Source organism: the organism of the source record quoted next, unplaced genomic scaffold (assembly GCF_019419815.1).
Source record: "Pyrus x bretschneideri cultivar Hongxiangsu unplaced genomic scaffold, Pyrus_bretschneideri_v1 Contig8, whole genome shotgun sequence".
In the NCBI taxonomy this organism is placed as follows: Eukaryota; Viridiplantae; Streptophyta; class Magnoliopsida; order Rosales; family Rosaceae; genus Pyrus; species Pyrus x bretschneideri.
In genome coordinates this window covers 9534548-9561271 of record NW_025999820.1, presented here as the reverse complement: position 1 = coordinate 9561271, position 26724 = coordinate 9534548, and the positions used below count along the sequence as shown (strand labels likewise).

The window sequence follows — 26724 nt, the reverse complement described above, 5'->3', positions numbered from 1 at the left end:
ACCCCACATGTATTCAACTCTCATATTCAGAAACTTGTTAATTTCAAGAAGTATAACTGGTATAATCAATGTTTAAAATATGAGTATTGGTTGGAATATCAATATGCAAATTTGTGAAAATATCAATGAATATATCAATATCGATATCAGTTACCTTCTATGGAAACAATGGAAACATGCTCAAAAATGTGAAAATTTAATATGAAACTTTAAGGAATATCATATGACAGTTTGTCGATATTTAACATATATATCAGAAATATCGACGAAATTTGTCATTTTTAACTTAATTTTAAGAGTTTCTCTGATATGAGATGACGTTTACACTTTACCCCCCATTTCCATATATTTCTTTGCTTTTTCCGATATTTGAAGAAATATCGATTGTATCGAAGAAATTTCAAACAATGAATATAATTAAGGGTTTTAGTAATTAAATTTTTTAACATCCTAATATTTGCATGAAAATATAAGGGAGTTTTAACGAAAAGCCCACGTACTGTACACTTTAACGAAAAACCACATTTTTACACCAAAAAGTCAATTCTGGTACTATTCACTTTACCCTTTATTTTGTGCTTATCATTAAAACTCAAAATTTTCAAGCTTTTTTCATTAGTTTTCCTAAAATATAAGCGTATTTACAGATAATTAATTAACCCTCTTTAGGTAAAAAAAGTGCTGTCGGTTACTTTTGAGTAAAACTCCCCAATTAAATCCGCATTCTAATCCAATTAACATACAGATCTGATCTACAAGAATTCAAACATGGAAAACAAGTACATGATATTATTATAAAGTTTTGCAAAATCAAAAGTAATCTCAGAAAACACATATTTGCCAATTCAAATGGAAGAATTCATTCCTCATTCCATGACAAGGTGACATCATTTTACCGTACAAATGTCATAATAGGAACTGTTTCTTTACCCATTACAATTTGGTAATGGGATAGATTTTTACTATTACTAATAATTCTTTGGTTTGGTAGCGTGCCATAGAGAAGTGGTGCAAAGAACAATCATTATTCATTCCAGCAAAAGTTTCGATCACTCGAAGTGTTCGAGTATCATCTTTAGGAGCTCCAAAATCACAGTCAACATCGAATGCAATTTATATATATGGGTCTGTAGGAGCTCATGGCTTGTTTGATTAATTTACACGATTTTTCTGTCGTCAGTGGTTGTTGGCCAACAACTTACAGTCTTCTTCCCTCGTCTCCCAAACGTGATTTAACCTAGAAAAGCTTCACATTCTTCCGCCCCAACTAAACAGTCTAAACCTCCGACCAAGGGCAGGCCTGTCGAGAGACTGAAAGTTCGAAAATGATACGAAAGTAGGATTGCACTGAACCTCTCATCTCCAACATTAAACACCAAAATAAAATTAGCATTACTCTTGAAACTCAACCAATATACTGTGTTCCGTTGAGCAGCAGACATGTACTCTGGAGATATGAATAGGCCGCAAGCCGAGTCCTAGGGAGAACAAGAAATTTCATGTACAAAATATGCAACTACAGGTAGCTGCATTTCAAATAATTCTAATATTTCTCCCTGGTATCATATTTCTTTATCCAGGGCAGGTTGGATGAACGAGAAATCGTCTGGAATATTGGTCTGTTCCTCATCGTGGGGTTCATTTATCTCGGTTTGTTGCTCAATTTGATCCACTCTTACAATCAAGTGTGTTGTTGATGAAGGTGACATAGGATCAGTTTCGGGATCAGATGTCTCATGGTCCTCAATGGCGGCTGAGCGAGTTGAGTGACCAGTTGTTTTGAAGCGATGCAGCGTGGGTCCTCCCAAGGTAGAGGAGCGCATCGTTGAAATGGTGGAGCTTTCACCACCTCGGGTTCGGGTAGGAGACTTGCCTCCGTGCGTCTTCTTTTTCACCGCCATGTGCCACTTCTCAAGGGCCTTGGATGTTTGTTCATCAAAGATGGACCTTTTCATGTGTGAACCCATCTGCAAACGTTCACCACAACAATTTTACATCAAGTTCAATCGTATAAAGCAAGAGACAGGACCTAAAAAACTCAAGAAGAGAACTAAGATTTTTAGTGCTTGACACCGGGGTTGGTGGAGGGCTCGATGCCATGCCTCCCTGTAAAATTTCTAGTGACTTTACCACCTGGAGAAACTGAGTATTGAGAAAATAAACGAAAATAATACCTGAGTTACAAGGGCATACAGAGGAAGTGTAATGTAGCTGCACAAACATAGAACACCAACCCTGCAAAATTGTTTACATATAATTACATATCAATCTAACAAAATATATATATACTTACCAATTTGACCTCAATAGTATAGCAAACAACTCCCGTTAGAGCCAGCCAAGAACATAAAAAATCAAGGGAGAAAAGGCTTACCCGAGAATTACTTTTGCGATTGCGAGCTTGAAATTGGCATGGAAGCAAGATTTCAACCCAAATGAATACTGCAGCAAAGTTTCATCCAAGATTTGAGTATTAGACATGAAGTGCACTTCAAAATTCAAAGTGATAGAAACATTAAGTAAGTGGGAACAGAGCATTACCCATATCCAGAAAAAGTATATAATTTGGAATGCGTTCTGCACATACCAGAATACCGATTAGACGACCAGCAAAAGAAAATATGAGAGAAATCAACACATAACTCCCGAGAAATTCATACAAATTCAGAGGTTGGCCGGAATGCAGGTCAGATACAAGATTTAGATATTGACTACTTGTTAACACCGGTTCACAGATATCTGGTAGCAACAATTTAGGATGAATACTTTTGTGTTCTTCTGTTTAAAGTGCATAACATCTACCTGAACTGAAATTATGCAGCCACAAACATGCGGGATCTGTATTAACAGAAATTTTTCAATCTCTCAACTAATACAAAGACAAAGACTTGTTTGAAAATTGAACATAGAGCGTGACAGATCATTTTAAACACCAGATCAACAACTCTTAAGATCGGGATGTTCTTTACTAAAGTTTCCAGCAAACAATAACGCCATCATCTACCTTCATTCAAGAAAGTATTTAAGATGATCCTATTTGAATAAAAGATTAAATCCCGAATCTAGAATCTGCAAAGACAAGGCAATCCAATACCTGAAACAGCGCGAAATGGATAAGATTAAGAATCAATTGAGGCCGACCAAACCAAAAATATTTGTCAGATCCTTGTACTAGAGGAATCCCTTGAACCACAGCATGCCTTTCTGTAATTTCAATGGCCATCTTAGTCAGGATGGCCTGAAGTTTTGTTCCAACAAGCAAAATTATCTGCGATTACACAAACTGTCAGAAACTACAGTTTTCAAACTAAACCGGATTAATTTTCTAATGAAGGACGCTTTCTTACAATGAGAGGGATCAAGGATGCCCAAAAGAGTGCCTGCCATCCTGAAAGAACATTATTATACAGCAAAGTCAATCGATTAAATTGAACTCTAAAGTTATAATAATATTCTGCAAAAGGATTTTCTCGGAAAGAAGTAGCTAACCTTTAACATTAAGGAGCAAAAAGATCACAAATGATGCCCACAATAGAGGACTGCCAACGACATGAAGAAATAATTCAGGACAAACTAAACGAGGCAAGATTTTCTAGTAAAAGATAGCTGGTGATAGAATTAAAAGCAGATAACAAATATTGATATTACCTAACTCCAACGACGACCTTGAAGTCATCCTCTAATGATCTCTTGATATATTTTTGGAAGTTAAATTTCTTTCCTGCACCTAAATGGACCTGTACATTGGGCATTTCGATAAATTGAAATGTCACATTCAATATGGTTCTGAAATTTTGTAAAACTGATGAAACTCACAGTGATGAATCCATTGCGCAGTGTTAAGTAGTCAGCCTTACTAACAGACCTAAAAAATTGTCGAAAGAAGCATCCCTGCAAAACATGTTATAAGAAGCTCAGTTTAACATATACTATGAGAGCGAATCCAAAAACCCTGAGATTACCAACCTGAGGTATTTTGGTAAGTCATAAGGAAAGAAAAGCAAAAATAAAAAATTGAGTTGAAGATGCCTTACGACATAAAAGAAGAAAGGAATCCTAGTCCAGAAACTGGTGTGTGCTCTAACAAATGATGTCTGGTGAGTAAGTCTGAATCTCGAAGGATCTGCCAAGTAAACGTAATCAAGTTTAGCTTCCAACATAGATCTTCGCTATCAAGGCATGATGTTAGAATATGTATATTGACGAGGGTATGTATGCATCAAGGGATTGATATACCGTTGGAAAACTCATAGTTATGACTTGAAGTCTCTGCCTCCCAATGCTTCCAGCCTCGAATCTGTACAAAGAAGCATTCAGCAAATATGGAACATACCATTCAAGGCAAAGTTAATAAAACTTTAAGCATAGTAAGGTAGATTGATTAACAAGAAACATAGTCTGATTCAAGTTCATTAGTTTCAAAAGAGCACAAGAGAATCCATGTGTTGATATCCAGCTAATTGCTATACCTTTAGCCTCCCGAGCAGCATCGTGATAAGACTGTATAGCACGTGAAAGGCGGCTAAGAAGAATATGAGGATGTGCAGTTGGTGCAATCCATTAACTGTTATAAGTGGCTCGTATCCCTGTTAACAAAAATCAAATTATGACCAGTTCTCAATTGTAAATAAAACTGCTGAAGTTCAGTGGTGATGAAGAAGATGAACTTACAGTCTTGCATTTATAATCAGAGGCAGCAGCTAAAGATCTGCGTTCGTACCATAAGAGTCTCCGGTGACTAGTTGACTCCTCCTCCTTATCATCTACTCTACATGGCAGCATAGTGTCTGCAACATTGAGTGGAATACATATTTTGGCAATGTAACTCTGCCCGAAAGTCAGGATCAGCGAAATAAAACCTAGAATCATCAACTCTGCAACAATTTCACAAGTCAAATGTCTATCCATAACTTGATATTTCTTGCAAAGTTTCAAATCAGAACCCACTGAATCAGTTTCCTGGACAAACATGATTGTTACCTGCTTTAACCTTCTCAAGAGATTCAAACAGCGCTCTCTTGTGCCTATCCGTAAGCCACTGCATCGAAAGTTTTTTGAATTAAGTAGTAAATCAAAAGAAGCGTAAAGCCACACTGTCAAATTAGCAAATTGTTCTTAACACATCAAATTCCTGGTTTCAAGTAAGCATTTGTACTGAAACAAAACCGAAAATGAAAGAATGCGAAAAGTAAATGTAAAATTGTAAATTCATAAGCGGCCATGACATTGAACAAGATACCCCCATCAAGCAGATAAATATGTCAGATTAAATATATTTAAGAAATATTGATATGAACCCTTTTCCCTTTCATTCAAATTCAAACATTTCACACTTTCTTTTCCACTAAACAACTTAATTTATAATTTCCTAGTTAAAAACTAAATTTGGACATCCAATTTCCAAGTTTAAATATAGATGTTATTTCTAAATTTCTACGAGTGAGAGTTTAAAATAATAAATTTCGTTATCAAATTCCACTGTTTTTTTAGATTAACCAAACAAAAAAATTTGCAAATTCTAGAAAATAAAATTTCGTCCTTTCAATTTCGTTTGTTTTAAATTTCCTTGTCATATAGCAGAAAGTAAAACTATGCTAGCACACAGAAAACTTGAGCTGCGATCTAAAATTTTGAAGAAAATTAACCATGGCAGCTACGTGACCAAAACCAGTTACTCCGCAAAACTGCAAGAAACGGACTACAATTGATAAGGGTAAATTGTTTAACTACAGTTACAGAGAAATTAAACTTACTATTCCAACTTTGTGTAGGACCTTCTCCAAAATCAATGAGATGATGATGATAACAGCACAGACACCAGCAACAGCCCAGGTGGGTGTACGGTCGAGCTCCCTCGAGTACGAGGTGGTCTTTCCTGCTCCCATGGCTGTATCCAGCAACCCAGCAACAAGGCATAAGCTCACACCCAGCAGAGAGAAAGGCACCATCTTTTCGAATCTTGAGCTTCAGAGAGAGAATAGAGGCGGCTGGTCTGTGATTGAACAATCTGTGCAACTTAATATTTGGAAAGATGGTGACTTTACTGTATTTCCTTTCTGGGTTTTGAAGATTTAAGGCTTACGATATTCAAAAACCACTCTAATCTGCGTAGTCTGCAGAGATAGAAATTTGAAGACGGAGGCTTTCAGAACAATGGTGAGTTGGTGATTTGGACACGGTTTCTTGGATTATGTTCTTCACCAAGAAAACCCCATTTTTCAAATTAATTCCTTTTATTTAAGTGAACTGTTATTAATCTTTTAAAATTTCGTTTTATATTTTTTGTAAGTGTATTTTTTTTTCTAATAAAAGAAAATTTAAAATATATATATATATTTTTAAATGTCAATAATAAATCTCTTATTTAAATAAGCAGCATTTTTGATTTGGTGAAAGGGTGAGAGCAAATAAAAGTAATCAAGGGGTTTCGTTTTGTTTTGTCTTAAATACCTGGTTAAACAAAACATTAAGCAAATTAATTTAAAAAGTTGGCAGTGTTTTTCTGAATTAAGACAGATTTTGCTTGCATTGTAAGCACTACTTAAGGACAAATTTATTGTTTGAATCGATGTAATTAGGGTGAGTTACTGAGGTCAAACGCTTTGGGTTCGGGATTACCTCTTTGGTTTGGTGCCCAGCTCTTTGGCTGGCTGACCAATCGGGTCGTCTCCCTTTGACAGCCGTGAAAAAACAAAATACAAAACAGAAAAATGACATGGGAAAGCGTGGATAAATTGTAATTTACAGTATTTTTTCAACTTATTAAATAATTATATTGAAATAAATCATTTCCAAATCCTTTTCACAAAATCCACCAATTCATACTTTGAAATTTGATCAAATAGTTAAAAATAAAGGCTTATTTTTATAATAATTTAATCAAATATGAATTTAGTGGAATGGATCCCAAAGAAATCCCGAGAGGATCACTTTCCTAATTATATAGTTCATTACCCACCAATTCAGACCAGAAGAACACCAACTTGGTGATTAAACTAATGGCATCAATGATTCAGATATCTTCTCTGTTCCTTTTTGGAGGAAGAGGTCGGATCCTGCAGGCAAGTGGGGGTTTTTTTAATTCTAATACATGCCGTTCCATTCCATCCATATATTAGCAAAAAAAGTGTTGCATGCATGAATACATGATGTAAAAGGTTTTTTTTTCTTACGGTCGGATTGATCGTGTCAAAAATATTATGTAAAAGATGGCGTTTATTTATTTTAGATTTTTTAGTTAAAATAATCTTTAAAATGAAGCAACTTCCGGAGCATATGATATAGACGTGCATGAAAAACTTACTGCAATCTGTGTTCATGCGATGCAGTGCATGTATGAAAAACTTACTACAATCTGTGTTCATGCGATGCAGTGCATGTACCATGTCATTATTCTCTTCATTTCTCTTGTTACGCGATCTAAAAAACCGGTTGTAAAACATATCATAGCAAAATTCTATCATTTGCTTGGATTAAGGTTTTATATCAATATGGTACCAGCGAGTTACGTTACTAAATTAATCACGCGCTTGATCAACTGATAGTATGGTAAATATACTATATATTATCCCTTAAAGGGATAGGGTGATCGTAAATTTGATAAGTTACGAGGAAGTTTCTGTGGTAATTTGGGCTCATTTAAAAGTACTTTTGAAATGATTAAAAATACTTTAAAAAATGCTTTTGAGTTTCAAAAGCATTTCAAGTGCTATTTTAAAGTTCACTTACGTAAAAATTGTTACATAAACATTTTTGCTAAAAACAATTTCGATCTTATAAAATCACTTCTAAATGAGCATTTGTTAGGCAATTAGAGGAGATTCACGACACAAGGTTGACAGGACCGCAATTCAATATTCGACCAAATTATGCCTAATCCAATTTTTAAATGTCATATCGTATATCAAAACATAAAGTTGATTATCCTGAAAGAAAAAAAAAATACTCCCTTTCTAGTTGGTTTAGTCAACCGCATACTTTATATATATATATATATATATATATATGGGGATTAAAATTCGTAAATTTACGATAAAATTGCAAGGAAGTAAAGATAAAAGAGTATTACATCGGTAAAAAAAGAAATTTTGCATGAGTTTATAAGAGATTGGACTACTCCTCATTTTGCCAATTAGTTTTATAGTGTAACCTCAACTTTCTTCATGGTTCCACCTTAACTTTCTGCATAATATCAGAGTAGGTTGACCCATGTGTGAAGTCCAACAGCCACATGTGCTTCATGTCACCCAATACTCTTTGTCCATATGTTTGGCTTGAAAATTCACCACACATAAAAGAAGGCGTGTGAAGATGTGAAAGTAAAAAATATTTTACATTAGTGAAAGAAGAAACATTTTAAAGATTTATAAAAAGTTGAGCTATTTATTTTACCAATTAGTTTTATAGTGTAACCTCAACTTCTTTACTAATAAAATAATTTTATGTGGCCTCAGTGCTAATTCAAGAATTACATGAATACTTAAGGTAATTATGGACTTAATCAAAGATTGGTCAGCTCACTTGCCAATCCAAAGCCAATATTCTATGCAGAGTTTAAAGTTTTTATTTTTATTTTCAAATTTACTGTGATATCACGTCAATCTGCCAACCAAGCTCAACGTGAGGATTCACCAAAAATAAATAAATAAATAGCACAACTTGATTATTTGTCCAAAAAATAAACAACAAAAAAAGCAGCACAACTTCTTGATATCCATCCATTCACATTGTTTCATAGATGGACCCAGGTGCAGAGATTCTTTCTTTAAAATAGACGTGGGTCAATTGTGGATGGATTGGAGTGAGGAGGCCATGTAATGTAATGTCAGTGCCCTACATGTTTTATGTACACATCAAATTATTCGAGCATACATTGCATTAATTCAAGAGTTTCATATGTTTTGTTGCGTCACATTCACATTGATTGGTGGTATGAAAAAAAAAAAAAAAAGAATTATTTTTATGGGCTACATTATGAAACGCAACTTGAAAATCCATGGAGCGACGAGAAGGAAAAGTGTTTGATAGTTGTTAATTCAAGTTGATTTCTAAGGATTTTTTTTAATTTCTTATAATTTTTTATACAACAAAATATATAGATTAAATGGTGGAGAATAAAGTGAATCGAACTCAACACATATCATATTATCATCATATTCAAAATAAAGGCTTCTCACATGAAAATGATTAAAGAATTTTATTTATTTATTATATAGATGATATATTTAAATTACAGGTGGTTCATCATCAATATTCGAACATAAAACTTCCTACGAACAAGTAAATAAAAATAATTGTAGACTGTAATACTAAGTAATAGAATATTAACTATGCTTAGAGTTTTCAATTCAACTCCCGCTCCATATAATATCGTTTGTATAAAAATAGAACAAGAAAAAGTTAATTTGATGATGCATTGTTTGTTCTGCCATGGTTTGAGAGAAATAGCTTAAATGATCCATAACCAATCTTATCTTTAACTTAATTACTTGCTAACCGAATAGGAGTAGTGCCTTAACCTAAAAGATCTCGATAGAATTATGAACGGAACCATGCATTTATAAGTTGCAAAATTATTTTATCAAACTTCCGACCCGTGAAAAAGAAATTTACTAACTCAGCTCTAATCTAAAACCAAGTCAAAGGGTGATTTGGATTGGACTGTTCCTTCGTCTGGCTCTTGTTTTGGTATTGACTTGGTTGACGTTGAAAGTAATGCATGCATGCGTCAAATCACGCACCATCTGCAGTCAAAATATCAAATGGTGCTGGGTCTCTGCTCTCCAGAAACTTTAAACTAGAGGAGACTGGTCAAAATATATACCCAAGAAACAGTAAACAGTAAAAGATAATGTGTGTGTGTGTGTGTGTGTGTGTATAGAAGCATTGGACCCACAACTGGGAACTCTTCAGTGTTCAAGATCAATTCGACCTCTTGAACGCCAATAATTGTGACCAAGGAACACCAGCATCCGTGACACGTATCTGGAACTTGAACTTAAAGCCTCGGTGCTCAAATTTAGGATCGAGGTTGCAGAGTCTTAACGATAGAGAATCTAAAATTCTAGTTATTAGGGTACTTTGATTTAGGCGTCTCGTTTTTTAATTTTATTGATTTAATATTTGTTCCTTTGAAGAATTTGATTAAGCATTTCCTACAATTTTGGTGATTAATTTCATTTTAATAGAGGTTCAATTTTACACGTTCCTTTGTTTAGGTTTTTTTTTATGGTTTATTATAAAAATAGAATGTTCATTACTCATTGTCACATACATAAACATAGTAAATTAAACAGAACGTTCAAAACTCATTGTCACATACATAAACATAATAAAGGTGCGTTTGATTGTATGATCATTTGATTATATTGGTACATTCGATTACCAAATGTCCATACGTTTATTTTCAAATGTATCATAAGTTTCAAATACCTTTTTTTTTATTTTTTAATTTTTTTGTAAATATACATAAAATTTAACAAATTAATAAAGTTTACTTATGAAAGTATTAATGACTTTCTATTTCTTTTTGAATGATAATGATGAATTAGTTAAATTAATATTTTTAATTGAAAATCCATAATTTAATATTCCTAGATGGTAGGAAATTATTGTTAGCTAGCTTAAGTGAATATATATTAAATAAACAGAAAATTGTTGAAATGGCACTTGATCAAAGTATCTTAATCAAATTTTATAAATGAACAAACGTTTAGTCAAAAAAAATATAGGAGATTCTAATTACTCCTTACGACATGTACGATTTAACTGGCAGGTCCGTGTGTGAAAACAAGCAAGAGTGGTTTTGGGCCATTTAGCCGCACCGGCCCAAATTTAGAGCCCAAATAATCAGAACCTCGTTATTATAAAAAAAAAAAAAAAAAAAAAAAAAGCCTAAAAATGTTGTTATTTTCTGGCCTTTGAAGGTTGGTACAAGGCATAGCTCGATAATATCGAAACCCAAAATTTGTTTGCTTTTCCGGTGAAATACAATTTCTCTCTCTCTCTCTCTCTCTCTCTCTCTCTCTCTCTTTCTCTCTCCCTCTCTCTCTGTGAATTGTGAAGTTGAAAACCATGAGTGCTCTTCCGAGTTCCTTCGTTTCAGTTCCGAATCACAAAACCCACTTCTTAACTGGTAATAATTCTTCCTTTTTTGTTTCAGTTTTTCCAATTGATTAGTTTGTAATTTTTCCTATGAATATTTTTTGTACGAAAAATGGATTACTCTCTCAAGTGTGCCTGAAATTGAAGATTTCTCTGCTGTTTTGAACTGACCAATTAGTCATTGAGCTCTCTAATTTGATGGGTTTGTTTCTTTATTGCAAGCTGAGGCTCCATTTCTCAAGGACTAGAATATTTGAATGCAACAGATGCCAATTTTATAATTCTCTGATTTTTACCGGTTTTTTTTTTTTTTTTTTTTTTTTTTTTGTGAATTTTTTTCGTATGATTATCTAGTATTCTGTTATTGGTGCAATCCGTAATCCAATTGTCTACACATGAACATGATATTTTACTTGAGTTAAGCAGTTAAAAAAATCATTTGAAGGGTATTATCAGATTAATTTCTTAGGCATTTAACGCTTGAAAGTTTTCATCTTTGAATTCAAAGTGCACTGGGAAGTATAATTATCCAGCCGGTGTTTCTTAGGGCCGGTTTTGTAACTATTTCGTTTGTAGTTTTCATTGTTGTGTGCTATAGATAGAGGAAAACTATACGGGAGAATGGAAGAATGGAGAAGGTGATAGTGGAAGAAATGGGAAAGGATTCAAGTTTTCGTTTTCATATCATCTCCTCCATTTCAACCAACTCCGTTCATCCTTCTCCTTCCTCATTTCTACCATACACTTTCCTTGTATCTCTACCACAAAAAGTGAAAACTAAAAAATGGCAAGTAAAAACAACGTGGTTATGGAACGAGCCCTTAGCGTGTTGATTCATCTTCCAGTTCTATGTGATTTTCCTTGTTCTTGGCCACTTCAACTTATTTTGTACACCATGACTTTATATATGTGGATAATTAGTATCAAATTTATGTCTCTTTCATCATGGATTGACCCAACACATTGCTTGAGATTTTGTCTACTATGTCCCAATTTCATGTTGCAAAACTTTTAGATTTTAATTTCACATGCAAGTTTGTTGTTTATCATTGCCAAATGTTTGATGCTAGGTTCTTCAAAGCCAACCTACCATTGTCTTTTGAACGTTGGTCCCAGTAATCTAAATGCTGCATTTCAGGACAAAGCAAAGCTTACTTCACATAGAAGGTCACTTGTTGTCCGAGCTGGGTATGCATACTTTTATGCTGTCTAAATTTTCAGCGTTTCATTATTATTTTTATCTCTTAAGTCTTAAATGTCTTTTAGCTGGCCAGTTCTTGTGTAATACTTCTCTTCTTTTCATATTGTTTTTGCTACTACAGAGCGGATAGACCAAGTTCTGCAAGTATCTTCGTTGGCGGGTTTGTATTGGGGGGGATAGTTGTTGGAGCATTAGGTTGTGTATATGCACCTCAGGTATGTTTGAAGTACTCACGTTATGTATCTATCACAGTTTGACCTGTTACCATTGCGTTGGGTCTGTATTCTCTGTACTTATTTAATGGTGGATATCTTTGGGTCCTCAGTTTGATGTGTGCTGCTATTGCTATTGCTGCTCAATCTCTGCGTGTCTGTGTACTCGCATATTAATTCGTCATGTATCACACGGCCTTTAGAATGTTACTGCAGTACTGCTGTCTGATTATTAACACCTTTAAACCATATGTTCTGCCCCCTTTCCCCCCCGTCCAAAGATTTACCTTCTAGAGGATACATAAAGCTATGTAGTTATCTTGTTAAATGATATACAATGTATGAATTGGTTGTGGGAGATGAGACATGGTTTGTATGTGATATATAGCTGATCCTAAGGGGCCAACTTCTTTATAGTGACGCGAAAGCATGTATTTGACTGACATATCGTATCATATTCCCAGATAAGCAAGGCACTAGCTGGAGCCGACAGAAAAGACTTGATGAGGAAGCTACCAAAATTTATTTATGATGAAGAGAAAGCTCTTGAGGTGAGAATTTTTTTGTTCCCTCTTTAATCATAGTTTTTAGCAATATAGAAAGAAGGTCATGTTGATGATAGGTTCTAGATATGTAGAATGTGGAATTAATCATTAAGCAAAGATTTTATAAGCGCTTCTGAGGCTATTGTGTGTGGTTGTACTTTATCTTTATTGTGCTATTTGTTTCTTTGTAAGTGGAAACTTTGATTGGTCAAGCCCGTATAACTGTTGGATCATATTTGAACTTATGCGTTTTCTGTTATGTACAGAAAACCCGCAAAATACTGGCTGAGAAGATAGCGCAGCTAAATTCCGCCATAGATGACGTTTCTGCTCAGCTGCATGGAGATGATGCCCCGAATGGAGCTGCAGTGGCTTCCGATGAAGTTGAAGCTTCCATATAGTAATAGTTTGCAGAAGTTCTGTTGAACTTGTTACATGTGTCTATCACTGGGAAAATAATGTTGTTAATCTTCTTGTTCTCATGTGTTTTTCATGTTTATAACATCGAAAACAACGTCAGTAATTGAAAGCCATCGTAGTTTGCTGGAGTACTTATTTGCTTTAAGACTATCAACTGTTTCTCCCTTTGATTGGAGTCTTGAAGTTGTCGTCTGAGAAACCATGGCGTTTTAGTTGTCTTTAGAAGTTAATGTGATCTTGTATTAACGACCTGTCGTTTTGAATTTGAGTTGGGCCTTAAACCAATCCAATTGCATCCACCGGGCTGAAAAGGACAATGCTCCTACACGGGTCAGAGAGATTTGGAGCCCGTATAAAGCACTTTATTTTATTTTCTATTATTGTATAGAAGAGATTTTTCAGTGTACCGAGAGTATGGTTTTGTATATCAAGTTTAATAATACAATTGATTGGCAATTTGAGAAGAAAAAAGAAAAAATTTAACAATTGTATTATTAGACTTGGTGATTGGGCCGTGTTTTTGGGATACTAAAAAATTCTCCCATAGAATGGGTAAGACGAATGATTTTCGTATACCCTTTTTCTTCTAAACATTTTAGATTATTTGTCTTTTGATTTTTCTTTGATTTATCTAATCTAAAGGTAAAAAATAATTGAGGATGTGTATGCTAATAAAAAAAAATGTGCATAACATTAATAACTTTGCTTAATTTTTCGTTTGCAGGTTATAATCAACTGGATACGTGAAAGTAACCCCTTAATATGACGATGGAGTTTGTAGCTCAAATGGCTCAACCGTCGATCGTTTCATGCCAAATCATGTGATCGGCTCTTTCTCCCTTAATATTGTTGTTAATGGAGAAAGAGTCCATAGAATAGACTGGGAAACATATCAAGGGATGGAGAGAATGTTGGTTGACGCCGATTGGTTTCGGTCATGTGTATATCTAGTCACGTATTGAAAGAAACTCACAGATATTTAAATGATGAGAAAGACGAACACGTGATTATATACTATTTACGAGTATGACAGCATACTTGGCATGCACTAGAATATTCCATGCATGGACCATGGTTCATGGCCATGCATCGAAATAAATTCTACTATGTGTGATCATGCGTCATTTCCAATAAAGGCGGCGATGCATGGACCTCAGAATTTGACTCCATATTTAATAACAATACTCGTTTTGGACTCGTATGCATTATGCATCTCAACATGTCACCGTCAAGCAGGAAGAAAGAGGAAACAAATATGATCACAATTATTAATCGCCCACGTTTGTTTAAACAAATTAAAATGAATTTGTGGAGGTAATTAAGAACTACATTATTGTGGAAGAGTTTAAGTACGCCAGCTAGAACTAACTAATTTCCAAAGTCAATCACTTATTGCAGCCTTTCATTTAGTGGTAATTGTCTCTATTTTGTTGAAGATATCTCTTATTCGACTTGACGATGGATATACAAAAATTAGGTTTTAATTTTAGATAGAGTTTAATAACAAGTTGCAACTAATGAGTGACACATCTCTGTTACGAATCTCTAAGAAAAATTTGACATACAATTTGAAAAAGTTTAGGATTTAGAATGGGTTCGATGTACAAACATTTGGCCGATGATTATTCTTTTACAATAACTACTCTTGGAATTAACCGTATATGCATGCTTTGCCCCATGGACAATATTTGGTAAATTTTAATCGGACCCAAAAATTTTCTTTCTAAACCCAAATTATAACTTTTTTACTTTGAAATTTATGTTTTATCCCACATACAAAATAGGTTTAGAATGATAAAGAAGAAAACGAAAAAGAACCAGCCCAAGTCACATCCGGCATCCACCCCTACCTCTCCAAACCCAAAGACAACCAATGTCCTTCGGAGCCAGATTGTCTGCCCTTCTCATCTCCTCCTATTTTGTGCGGTCACGGATAATCCACGCCAACATTTTATATTGATTTTTTTTATAGAGATAATAAGATAAAAAATAATAGGAATATAAAATGTTAACGTGGCTTAAGCGTGACTGCACAAATAAGAGAGGATGGGAAGGGTATCCAAACAAGAGGGCAAACAATCTGCCTCCATGTCCTTCACCCCCTCACCAACCACCTAGGCATGCCACTTGGACCTCCCCTACCATCCACAATCAAAGACCTAAATCTCATCCCCCCCCCCCCAAATATATCTAACAGGATCCTCTCTGGATCCTTTTGATGAGGATCTTAAGAATACGTGAATCGTGTCCGTTCATCGTATATCGTACGGTCAGTTTTTGTCAAATAATATTTGTGTTTAATTTTAAATAAAAATATTTAAAATGATTTCTGACCGCAGGACGTATGATAAACGAACACAATTCCATATATATATATATGCAATATTTCAACGCTATAACGATAAACAATTAACAGATATCATCTAATTAAGTCAATTGGTTTAATCTCAACCATTAAAAACTAATTTAATGAGTATGAGTGCACAATCATAGTTCTACATGCTTCCTTTTCACACAAATCAACTATATTGTGATAAATCAATTTGAGGTTGAAATCCAATGGGTTTAAATCATCCAATAGGAATGAAAAAGGGCGTCATCAGTCAATGGTTGGAAAGAGATGGTGTTTTCCTGAAGGGGTGGCGATGGGATAATCTGACGTATTTTCACTATTTTTTGTTTTTTTTTTCTTTCTAAACCTATTTAGTATATAAAGATAAAACATGAATTTTGAAATAAAAACTTATTAGTTGGGTTTAGAAAGAGAAATATTAGATCTGAATAAAATGAAAGGCGACTAAGGGAAACGAAAGGTATGTGCGTGGCTTATGTGCATTTTTGGGTCCTATTGCTGCACATTATTTGCTGAAATTATTGCGATTTGGAGGTCCACAGCTTGACGTTCGATCGATACCTTCTTGTTCTACATATATTATATATATATGGCTCTGTCGGTCCTTCCCAACTCTCAACAACAAAAGCCCCACTGATCTGAAACACATGAAACAACTGCGATCATATACTACCAAAGTAGAGAACTTCATTGATGGAATAATTAATTGACCTTGTATTGGCAGCTCCTTTCTGGAGTAGGATTATCTTCCCTTCTATTCTCATCTACTTCTCTCCCCTCCTCTCATATTTTGCCTTTTGTCTTATTCTCTATATAAAAAATCAATTTAAGATGTTAACGTGACTAAACCGTAACTATTCAAATATGAGGGAAGGGAAGGGGAGAGTTTAGGAGAGGAGAGAATCCTCCTCCACTAATTAGACATTGATCTGCAATATTGCCTGTGTTATACATTATCAAAGAGATATACTTTTACATTCCTATTAGGCTTTTTAGCCAAAATGATCCTTGCGATTTGCATAACTTCTCACTTTGGTCCCTGAGATTTGAAATCAATAGTAGTTTCTGAGCTTGTCCACCATCAATCATTTTGGTCATTCTGTGAAAAACTTTCTTAAATAAATATCAAAATAACAAAAACACCCTCAATTTAATAAACAATAGGCCAAAATCATTTAACAAAAATTGAGAGTATTTTTGTCATTTTATCTCTATTTAATGGAGAATTTTCAGAGAATGACCAAAATGATTGATAATAGACAAACTCAAAGACCACTCCTATTGATTTCAAATCTCATAGACCAAAGTGACGAGTTCTACAAATCTCAGGGGTCACTTTGGCTAAAAAAACCTTCCTATTATTAGAATAAATCAGTTTTCAATATGATGTTGATATTCGATCAATTATGTCGTTAATATTTGATCGAAATATTGTCGATATTTGATCTGAACAATATAACAATTGAGATTTGAAATCTAAATGTATAATTGTATGTATCAGATCAATCAGCTTTAGGGTATATATTGTCCAAAATGTATTCACTTGAAATGAATTTAGTAACATATAGTTTGAAATCACATCCATCGTCCATGTGAAGGCACAATGATTGAAATTGGAATCTACTAAGCATCACTTCTGGGTCCAATGAGAATAATCAATTAGTGTGGCTAGAAATTTCACTTTTCTGGGTCCAATAGGGAGAGCCAGAGACTCAAAGCTTGTATCTTTCTCTTTTGGTTAGGTATTTTGTCTAGAAAAGTCAAAAAAAAAAATAAATAAATAAAAGGGGAAAAAAATAATAATAAAAGGAAACAAAAGGGCAAGGTTGAAGGTGGATAGGTTATTGAGGCCGTCGAGGGTTAAGAAGTGTAACTAGCTCGAGAGTTACTTGTATCTAGCTCGAAAGTTAAATGATGTTAAGTGTAGTTAGCTCGAGAGTTACTTGTACTTAACTATGTTTACCGACTAGGATATAGTATCTTTGCAATTAAGGGACGAATTTTATGCATTTTGAAACGAAAAATCGTCTATAGTGATTTGTTGGGGAGACATCCAAATAGTAGCATATGCCCCGCACATGACTTGAGAAGTTGCCAACTATTCATAGTACCAACGATGGTCCGCCAATTAGGGTTGTCTTGTCGATCGGTGGTCGACACTCGACACTTGAAACTGCAGCAATATATATGGCTATGCAAAGAGCAAACATATGAACTATACAATTCAACGATTAACCTTTTATATGTGCAATTGATTTCTAGCTAGTCATGAAGTTGATTACTAGTAGGCCACTTATGTTATGTGATTTACAGCACCTTAAATTACTTTTGAATATGTACCTATCTATATTAAGTTTGAATTTCGTAAAGACGAGTTTGATATCAATTTATTTCCCTCACCACTTAATATAAATATATATAAGCCCTTATATAGCGAAGAAATATACTTCTAGTCGAGTTATGGAAATATCTATTTTTAAATATCAATTATTGGATTGATTAAATATCAACAATATATAGATCAAGGGTTGACCTTATAACGATTAAAGATCGATGAAATAGCAATCAAATTTGGCGACATACTGAAAAATTGATCAATTTGATTCTACCCGTATCATTCAACTATCGCTTTTGGTCCAAGAAAATTACGATTAACTACTGTTCAATCTTATTTCACGCTAGTTGTTAATTTCCTTTGTACCATAAAGTCCAAGAGAATGAAGTTCTATATATACGTGACTAGTCGCGAACGTTCTTAGTAGAAACATTTGTCCCATCACTGTTTATATAGTAATTAGTATCATGTGTCTATGTATGTACACTATCACTGAAACGTAAGCACAGTTGTCAAATTGAAATATTAATGATGGGGTGATGGTATTCATGTAGAAAACTCCAAGCTAATCGATCACATCTTCATCCCCAGATAGTACTAGGGTTTCATTATTTTAACTAGCATGAGATTTGGGAAAATTTCTGTGTCCACTGGCGGATTATGCGGCTAATATTCAAATGAAACGCTCAACTTGTTTATAATTATTTGAACTTGCTTATTTAATCGATCGACCTCCAATATAATACAAATGCTGACTGTGGTTCACTGGTTCTTGATGTCTACTTTTTTCTGATAAATCTGGAAACACGCATGCAAGCGTATGCATATGCTGTAGTATATTGGTGGACCCAAATTCTTGGTTGGACAGACAAATTCGAATTTGTCTAATGAGAGAGCCTGCCTAAGGAGAATTCTAATTAATCCAATATCCCATGTGATTTGTGATATTTGTCCTGGTTTGAATGCAAGAAAAAATCAAGGTAGCGATGTGTAATTAGTTGGATATATAGACTCGATAAGTTTGCAAGTTTTGCATAACATTCATGAACTGGCATGTGGAGGTGGACCTGGCTAGGTACCAATATAAGTATCGTACGTATGTGTATAATATAGTATCGTACGTATATGTATATATATAAATAATATATGTAGTGCTCGTTTGTCAACTAATCTGGCCAATTTTTAAACCATTAGTAAATTATGTTGATTGAACGGTTTAGAAGTGATCGTGTAGAAAAATTTCTCACTGTATATTTGTATTGTCGTTTTAGACATGTATATTTGGGTGAAATAAATGTTAATCAACTCATTAAAATTTCGACATGTCAAGACTTACGTGGCATGCACTGTATGTCTCGCAAATCGCACATATGGCAAATGACTCATCAAAACCGGATAAATCACTAAGAGTGACACACATCTCTCAGACGTTCAACTCTCAATAAAACTCTACACAATCAGAAGAATCAGAAAGCTTTGCATTCTCTGCCAAGAACCATTAAGCACCACTACACGTGCTGGTTATAAGACCAATAATTGAGGTAGTTCTTTTATAATTTACCCTATAATTATATTGAAGCCTAATTAAACGCAAAATACAAATACTCAAGCACCCGAGGTTTCGTGGTTAAAATCTTGGAGAACTTCTGTTTCAAAGCCTCCACGTCTTTCAACTCTCTTATTTTCTCTTTGATCTTTCTAATCTAACATATGGCAGGAAGATTGGTGTATAATAAAGTTCTTATCTGCTATGTAGTAGCAGACCACTCGGAGAGGAAGTAGGGCTACCCGGACTTGTGGGTTACATCCAACTTGTCTGTTCTTTCAGTTAAATTTCTTTCTTTCATTTGTTTTTTATTTTTACTAACGAGGTAGTGACGAGTTTAGTCTTACAATGAACTAACAATAATATAATTATATTTTACTTACAAACAAAAAAAAATACTACGTAAACCGTAATACTAGTGGACATTTTTGAGTTCTTATAATTACTCTCTAGTTACAACTTAGCACGAGAAACAAATGGCAGGCCGAAAAGCTTGAGTAGTGGCCTTACGCTGGCGTGCAAATTGATCCCCACGTGGCAAGCTCCAACAATGTGCTCACATGTGTAACCGTCTCATTGATCCGACTCCAAAAATTCACCTTAAATTCATTCTTTCTCCGACATGAATTCTGAAAAATGCTGCAACTCATCTTATGATTTTCAAAATAATAAATAATCTCTAAAATTTAACTAATTACGTTCTAAGCACTTAAAAAACTCCAAAATTTGGTCATTTAATATTATAGTTTAATAGTATTTATTTTTATTGAAGAGGTTTTATATTTGATTCTCATAAAAAACGAGTTGGAACGATATTATTACTAATTCATTGTGAGACGAAGACCTCCTTCTCTTTTTTAATGTGAATTATCATTTGTCTAAGAAGAAGAAGAAGAAGAAAAGAAAAAAAAAAAACCTCCGGAGTTTCACATGTATATATTCTGATTAGTACAGCCAATGCTCATTCTTTAGGGTTATGTTGTCATCTAGACTATAAATTTAGACCATGGAAACACAACTCTTGGTTTACATCAAGCAAGTTAGGCTAAGTTGGAAACTTGGACTAGACTGTTAGGTCAGATGTTGAGCTCTTCCGACCCTCCATGAAGCTCCGCCCATGTTGGCTCCGTCCCTAACCAAGACCACTCATTCATGCAAAAATCAAATTCTTTTTCCAACTTGCAAAAATCAATCTAAATAACGGTAAAAAATGACTGTTTGATAATATAAGTATCTTAATTACGTCTCGCAGATAATAATCTGACAAACTAATTACTTTTCTCCAGCTAATTAAGTTAGATTTTAATTCATGTGCAAACTGGATACAAATACGACATCTCCTCCTACTTGAGCCTCTCGTCTTCTTGCAGTCAGTTAAGCCAAAAAAAATTCCCCATTATAATTACCGAAACTTGAGTCAAGTAAATAGTGTTTCTTTTTCTTTTTTTTTTTTGCGGTTGTAAACACAAATAAAAGTGGTGGGAACCAAAGTGCCGTGTATAAATAGTAGACAAAGAGCTGGCACAAATTATCAACTTGTACAAGCACCATCAATTTTGTAGGAGATTTATGCTCCAAATTAAAAGGCAAAGCATGCGAGTCTGATGGGTCATGCTTCTTCTTCTTCTTATTCTCTTCTCCTATATATTCTCATCGATGATCGGCCTCGGATTCCCACCACTCTCTCTCCCATTTTTTCTCAGCCATGTTTGTTTTTGTAGCTGGTTCTTCCAGGTTCATCTCTCTCTCTCTCTCTCTCTCTCTCTCTTTTCTTTTTTATTTCCTTCATTTTTTCTGCTTAATTTGTTTTTGAAACCCATCAAACTATTGCCTTAATCTTGTTTTTGTTCTGAAACTTCTTGAATTTTATGGATTATTGAGTCCTTCATCTTCTGGTTCTTGAGTTGTTTATGGTCACTTTTCGTACCTTCACGTGTTTGGGGGAATGATGGGTGTAGCTATCATTTCTGGTTTAGGCTACTTTTAAGTTATTTTTAAGAGGTGTGATATTTACCTATTCTTTTTTACTTTACACATATCTTTTTAATTTGTAACTGTCAAATTGATTAAATTAAAGAATATTAAAAGATAAAAATTAACAAGAAATGTGTAAGAACTAAAAAGAAGGATGTAGATAACACATTTTATTTTTAATTCATGGGTTACGAGATATTTTTTTTATGTGTTTAAAACACGAAAAGATTGTTATCAAGTATTTTTCATATTTTTATTAGCACTTTTATTGTTTGAGATCGAATCAATCATTCATAGTTTTGTAGCTCAAAGAGGGTGACACCAATAGTGCGTACGCAGTTATCTCTCAACCACAAAAATAAAGAAATGTTCGTTCTGTTTTTGGATTTTTCCGTAACTTCATTTTTGTCTGGGAATAAATTAAAGCCATCTTTTGCCTTTGCAGCAGGAAAAACTTTTTAATATGACGCTTTTATTCGGTTTTTTAAACAAACGATAAGATTATATAAATTCATTTAAACTACATAAAAATAGAGAGTTTGAATACAAAATATAATAAATATGAAAGGTGGAGGGCCACCGGTGACCGTGCTTTCGTAAAAGCACAATTGGGTGGTGGTTCCTCTCTTTTCTCTTGAACCCCGAACAAAAAAAAGATCTCACCATCAGCTCGACTAAGAGTTCTTATTTATCACGACAATTTAATACTTTGGGTTTAATGCCTCTTAGTATCCAGTAAGAGGCCTTAGGTTCGAATCTCATAGATAACGAATTCGATACTAAATTAGGTTGTCTATTGTGTGATTTAGCTTAACTCCCTCTTCTATCGGTATAAAAATATCAATACACTAAAAATAAAAAATAAAAATATTTTTATTTGTTTTTGTCAATTAAACTTTTTCTTTATTCTTTCTCTTGCGTGACCCATCATTATTTATGGTGGACCACATGAATGACCTAAACAGAAAAAGTTTATTGGCCGTGTTCCAAATTTGGAGCATCGCTTTTTCTTGGTTCCTCACATCTTTGTTCAGGATTAGGAAAATGTACACACACTCTTAATTTGGTGGTGATATTGTTTTCATGCATATGAATTAGCATATCATAATCATATCCACCAAATTAAGAGTGTCCATACTATAAAAAAAATGTCCTACCTTTTTTTTCCTTATTAACCACTGTCGTTTTACTTTGTGTTGCCATTTGGTTCATTGGCCTTTCGGGGTTGTCCTTTATGTCTATCTTCTTTATATATGCTAAGACAAATTCTGATTGAATTTGGACTCTATACACATGTTTAGGTTTCACTGTATGCCGCCTAATTGGCCGTCCTTTTTTTTTTTTTATTATTATTAACGATTGCGTTAGTAAATGTTATGACAAATTCTAATTGAATTTGGACTCTATACACATGTTTAGGTTTCACTGTATAATGTCTTGTTAGTTGACAATTTTTTTTTAATTTTTTATAAACGAGAGCGTTAGAATGTTAAATTGTTAGGGGAAATGAGATCGGTAGAAACTGAACCCTCACCAGGATGCATAGGTATCATTTTCCGCCACCGCAGTAAAACACCATGTGTTGTTAGCTGTCAATTAGTCCAATTTAATTAGTATGGAAACTGCTCTGAAAAAAATTAGTATAAGAAACTGAAAGTGAACCAAATTCTAAATCATATTCTATAGATTACTTATATATATATATATATATATATATATATATATATATATCTCTTAGAGTTTGTTACCTTATTAAGATTTTGATAAAACCAAATTTAAAAGAAAAAGGACATTTATAGTTAGCCAACTCAGTTCCATTCCATCTCAATTAGCTTAAACCGCGAATTTACAATTAATTAAAAAATATTAACATTTATCTCACGTGGGTTACATTCACGGTACATCTATATGGTTGGATTGCCAATTTAGCAGAAAACAACCCAAATTTGAGTAAATAGTAAAATTTCATGGAAATTAAGAACGTTTTTAACGGTACTACTACCCAGAAATTTCAAAACATATGTACAAAATTGTACAATCCTTAGAGGCGCAGTGTGATGGAATTGAATCGAGTAGTGCCAAATGTTAGTACCTTCATGGCTATTTCCTCCTCCCCATGTCATCAACTTTTGGTGTCTTTCCTTGTAATGCTCAGATTCCACCTGTGATTTTTGCTTTGTATTTTGCTTCGTTGGCTAACCTTTTGTGCCACTCTCTCTCTCAGGATTTTTCTTTTGTTTTAGTTGGACTGCTGAGATGTGCAAGCACCTTCTATAAAAACACTGCAACGCAAACACATTAGGTCAGTTTTGAACAAAAAAGAAGCGAAGTCCGAAAGTTTAGACTCGAAAAGAGTAAAAAAAAGCAGATGGGTTTCTGGACGCTGTTGGAGGTGGCTTGCATGCCAATTTTCCAAGTTCTCATAATCAGTGTGTTGGGAGCTTTGATGGCAACTGAGCACTGGAATCTTCTTCCATCGGGCGCCCGAAGGTCCATGAACAAGGTAGGCACATACATGTTCGGTTTTTTCGCACATAAGTGAATTCTTTTGCACACAAAACAAAAGCAAATAAGTCCGTGGTTTGCGAAAATGCAGGTTGTGTTTGTGGTGTTCACTCCCTCACTGGTGTTTGCAAATGTGGCCAAGACTATTACATTTGAAGACATTGTTTCATGGTACGTTATGCTGCATTTTGTATTTGGTCCTAGTCTTCGCAGCATTTATTTTCCCTTCAATGTAGTTAATTGCAGTGTTTTGAAGTCATGTCATCAATATGTCGATGAAATTATTGATATCGACCATACAATATTTGATATTTTGTCGATATGATTCAGGTGGTTTATGATTGTCAACGTCGCGCTTACCTTTGTAGTTGGAGGGATTCTTGGATGGATTGTGGTAAAGATTTTTAAACCAAAACCTTACCAGGAAGGTGTGATAATTGCTGCAGTCTCATCAGGTAAATAGTCAATTTTTATGATTTATTTCTTTCATCTATTTCTTAGCAGCAATATAGTAGTTTGCTTGTCAAGTAATCGCCAATCATGTTGAATAGCAAACTTGGGAAACCTTCCCCTCATACTTGTCCCTGCAATCTGCAATGAGGACGGAAACCCCTTTGGCGATCATAGTGTTTGTAGGACGATTGGACTCTCATACGTATCTTTTTCCATGGCGGTAATGCAATTATTAAACCTCTGCTGTACATGATCTAAAGAGAAAAGGAAGTAATTTGAATGCTAAATCACAAATTACTTGGTTATTGCAGCTTGGTGGTTTCTTCATTTGGACCTACACTTACCAGCTGATTCGAACTTCATCTATTAGATGGAAAGTGCTTCAAGCAGCCGAGGAAGCTCAGGAGGCCGCAAAGTGGCCCAACACAGATTTGGATGCTAACGGGGATACTCACCTTCTCAAAGGAGAAGATGAAGAGCAGGGTGCTATTGTAGCGTCTGAAACTTCTGTAAACCAAGCTGTAAGTACCCTCATATATCTAAAATTACAGCAGTCTGGCTACATATGAAGTATATATGCATATATTTACTCAGCCTGGTTGTTTGGACGATCTGGATTGCTCAATGACAGATAGTAGCCCCTGATGAATCAAACGTACCATTCAGCCATAAAGTATTAGCATTCGTTCACCAGATTTTGCACGAGTTACTGGCACCACCAACACTTGCTGCGGTGAGTTTTCCTAACATTTTTTGGCTATATTTGAAGGTCTTCGTAAGACCTCGAGACTGATACGGAACTGAATGGTTCGTTATCTTGTATTACTAGGTTGTGGGATTTGTCGTTGGGGCAATTCCATTTCTTAAGAAAATAATAATTGGTGACGACGCCCCTCTACGTGCGATCGAAGACTCTATTACACAACTCGGGTAAGTACCATTCAGCTTAGAGCATAAAAATTACCATGCTTAAATTAAGACTTAGCATCCCTTGATGTTCAATCAAACTACTTCAAACCAAAAACATCCTCTGCACAATGTGTAAATTAACGGCAAATGCCTTACGCAGGAACGGTACAATCCCTTGCATCACACTCATTCTTGGAGGCAATCTGATCCAAGGTAATGGAACTATATTCGACATCAGAACTACATTCTTAGTTTATGGGAGGGGAGACATAATCTAACAAACTACTATATTACTGTGTGTTTAATTAAACAGGCTTACGCAAATCAACGATCAAAGTGCCTGCCCTCCTCGGAGTGCTTGTTGCCAAATACGTAGTAATGCCTGCAATCGGTATTCTCATTGTAAGAGCAGCAGACAAACTAGGGTTTCTCCCATCAGACCCCTTGTTCCACTTTGTGCTGATGATTCAGTTTACCCTGCCGCCTGCCATGAATATCGGTAAGCAAATTGCATCAAGTACTCGTAATTCCTACCATCCTCGGTCATTCGATCAGGGAACTTTCAAAGTTTGTAACAATTTCGTATAAAAGTACTTACACGAATACTTGATTCTACGCAGGTACGATGACACAGCTGTTTGATGTGGCTGAGGCAGAGTGCTCAGTGTTATTCCTGTGGACGTACTTGGTTGCAGCCTTGGCACTTACCATTTGGTCAACAATCTTCATGTGGATCTTGTCTTGAACTTCCTTGAGCAGCAAGCAATCCCTTGGGTTATTCTTCCCACATTTTTCGATTCGATTGTCTAATTCGAAGTAATTATTTTTATTTTTGGGGTATGATTTTTTTGTGTATGTGTACATCTCATGGTTTGATTTATTTACATGGTGTGTAGTAGGAGTAGGGAATAGGGTTTCATTAGGTTCTTCGTAGCTCAATGTATCTCAAGGACAGCTTTGTAACATAATGCATCCGTATGCATTCGTGGGATCGAAATTAGTATACAGTTATGATCCATTGAAATACACCGATCCAACGATAAATTTCATACTTGCTCTTTGTTCGATCAAAGAAATTTTTAGTGTGACAGTCGCACCCACGTAGGGCTACTCTAATGAGAAATTTGATATTTGCTCTTGGACAAACTGGCAGAAAATTGATGTAAAC

General features: G+C 34.7%; 3 protein-coding genes across 4 annotated transcripts; 2 read left to right on the top strand and 1 right to left on the bottom strand.

The window, feature by feature from the left end:
* Window positions 1-1368: 1368 nt before the first annotated feature.
* LOC103959161 (MLO-like protein 8) lies at window positions 1369-6182 on the bottom strand. Of its 2 annotated transcripts, XM_048575580.1 has the most exons (16): window positions 5754-6182; window positions 4981-5038; window positions 4672-4874; window positions 4470-4586; window positions 4237-4297; window positions 4035-4123; window positions 3817-3891; window positions 3649-3737; window positions 3490-3539; window positions 3348-3388; window positions 3095-3268; window positions 2803-2838; window positions 2542-2577; window positions 2375-2442; window positions 2175-2235; window positions 1369-1967 (listed from the first exon to the last, which is right to left on the bottom strand). In XM_048575580.1, the coding sequence occupies exons 1-16, from the start codon at window positions 5946-5948 to the stop codon at window positions 1563-1565; spliced, it is 1758 nt and encodes a 585-aa protein (XP_048431537.1). In that variant the 5' UTR covers window positions 5949-6182; the 3' UTR covers window positions 1369-1562. The 2 variants fall into 2 exon arrangements, with proteins under 2 accessions (XP_048431537.1, XP_009369784.2); XM_009371509.3 differs by lacking the exon at window positions 2803-2838.
* A 4787-nt stretch (window positions 6183-10969) lies between these two features.
* On the top strand, window positions 10970-13612 carry LOC103959201. Its single transcript, XM_018650368.2, has 5 exons — window positions 10970-11134; window positions 12174-12291; window positions 12426-12519; window positions 12981-13067; window positions 13328-13612. Exons 1-5 carry the CDS (start codon window positions 11074-11076, stop codon window positions 13460-13462), a joined length of 495 nt encoding a protein of 164 aa, XP_018505884.2. The 5' UTR covers window positions 10970-11073; the 3' UTR covers window positions 13463-13612.
* Window positions 13613-21244: 7632 nt separating this feature from the next.
* Window positions 21245-26607, top strand: LOC103959162 (protein PIN-LIKES 5). Its single transcript, XM_009371510.3, has 11 exons — window positions 21245-21449; window positions 23914-24192; window positions 24286-24365; window positions 24525-24649; window positions 24746-24867; window positions 24959-25168; window positions 25279-25380; window positions 25477-25577; window positions 25717-25769; window positions 25870-26055; window positions 26177-26607. The coding sequence occupies exons 2-11, from the start codon at window positions 24058-24060 to the stop codon at window positions 26299-26301; spliced, it is 1239 nt and encodes a 412-aa protein (XP_009369785.2). The 5' UTR covers window positions 21245-21449; window positions 23914-24057; the 3' UTR covers window positions 26302-26607.
* Window positions 26608-26724: the final 117 nt, after the last annotated feature.

What these genes read in the sequence shown, in the direction of transcription:
- LOC103959161 (XM_048575580.1), bottom strand. Translation starts at nt 5,948, where the DNA reads ATGGTGCCTTTCTCTCTGCTGGGTGTGAGCTTATGCCTTGTTGCTGGG. An exon ending in TAACTATGAGTTTTCCAACG is followed by an intron (nt 4,124 to 4,236) that starts GTATATCAATCC and finishes TTTACTTGGCAG; the next exon opens with ATCCTTCGAGATTCAGACTT. An exon ending in GCTGCATAATTTCAGTTCAG is followed by an intron (nt 2,578 to 2,802) that starts GTAGATGTTATG and finishes TGGTATGTGCAG; the next exon opens with AACGCATTCCAAATTATATA.
- LOC103959162 (XM_009371510.3), top strand. Translation starts at nt 24,058, where the DNA reads ATGGGTTTCTGGACGCTGTTGGAGGTGGCTTGCATGCCAATTTTCCAA. An exon ending in AATTGCTGCAGTCTCATCAG is followed by an intron (nt 24,650 to 24,745) that starts GTAAATAGTCAA and finishes CATGTTGAATAG; the next exon opens with CAAACTTGGGAAACCTTCCC. An exon ending in GCCGCCTGCCATGAATATCG is followed by an intron (nt 26,056 to 26,176) that starts GTAAGCAAATTG and finishes GATTCTACGCAG; the next exon opens with GTACGATGACACAGCTGTTT.
- LOC103959201 (XM_018650368.2), top strand. Translation starts at nt 11,074, where the DNA reads ATGAGTGCTCTTCCGAGTTCCTTCGTTTCAGTTCCGAATCACAAAACC. An exon ending in TCACTTGTTGTCCGAGCTGG is followed by an intron (nt 12,292 to 12,425) that starts GTATGCATACTT and finishes TTGCTACTACAG; the next exon opens with AGCGGATAGACCAAGTTCTG. An exon ending in ATGAAGAGAAAGCTCTTGAG is followed by an intron (nt 13,068 to 13,327) that starts GTGAGAATTTTT and finishes TGTTATGTACAG; the next exon opens with AAAACCCGCAAAATACTGGC.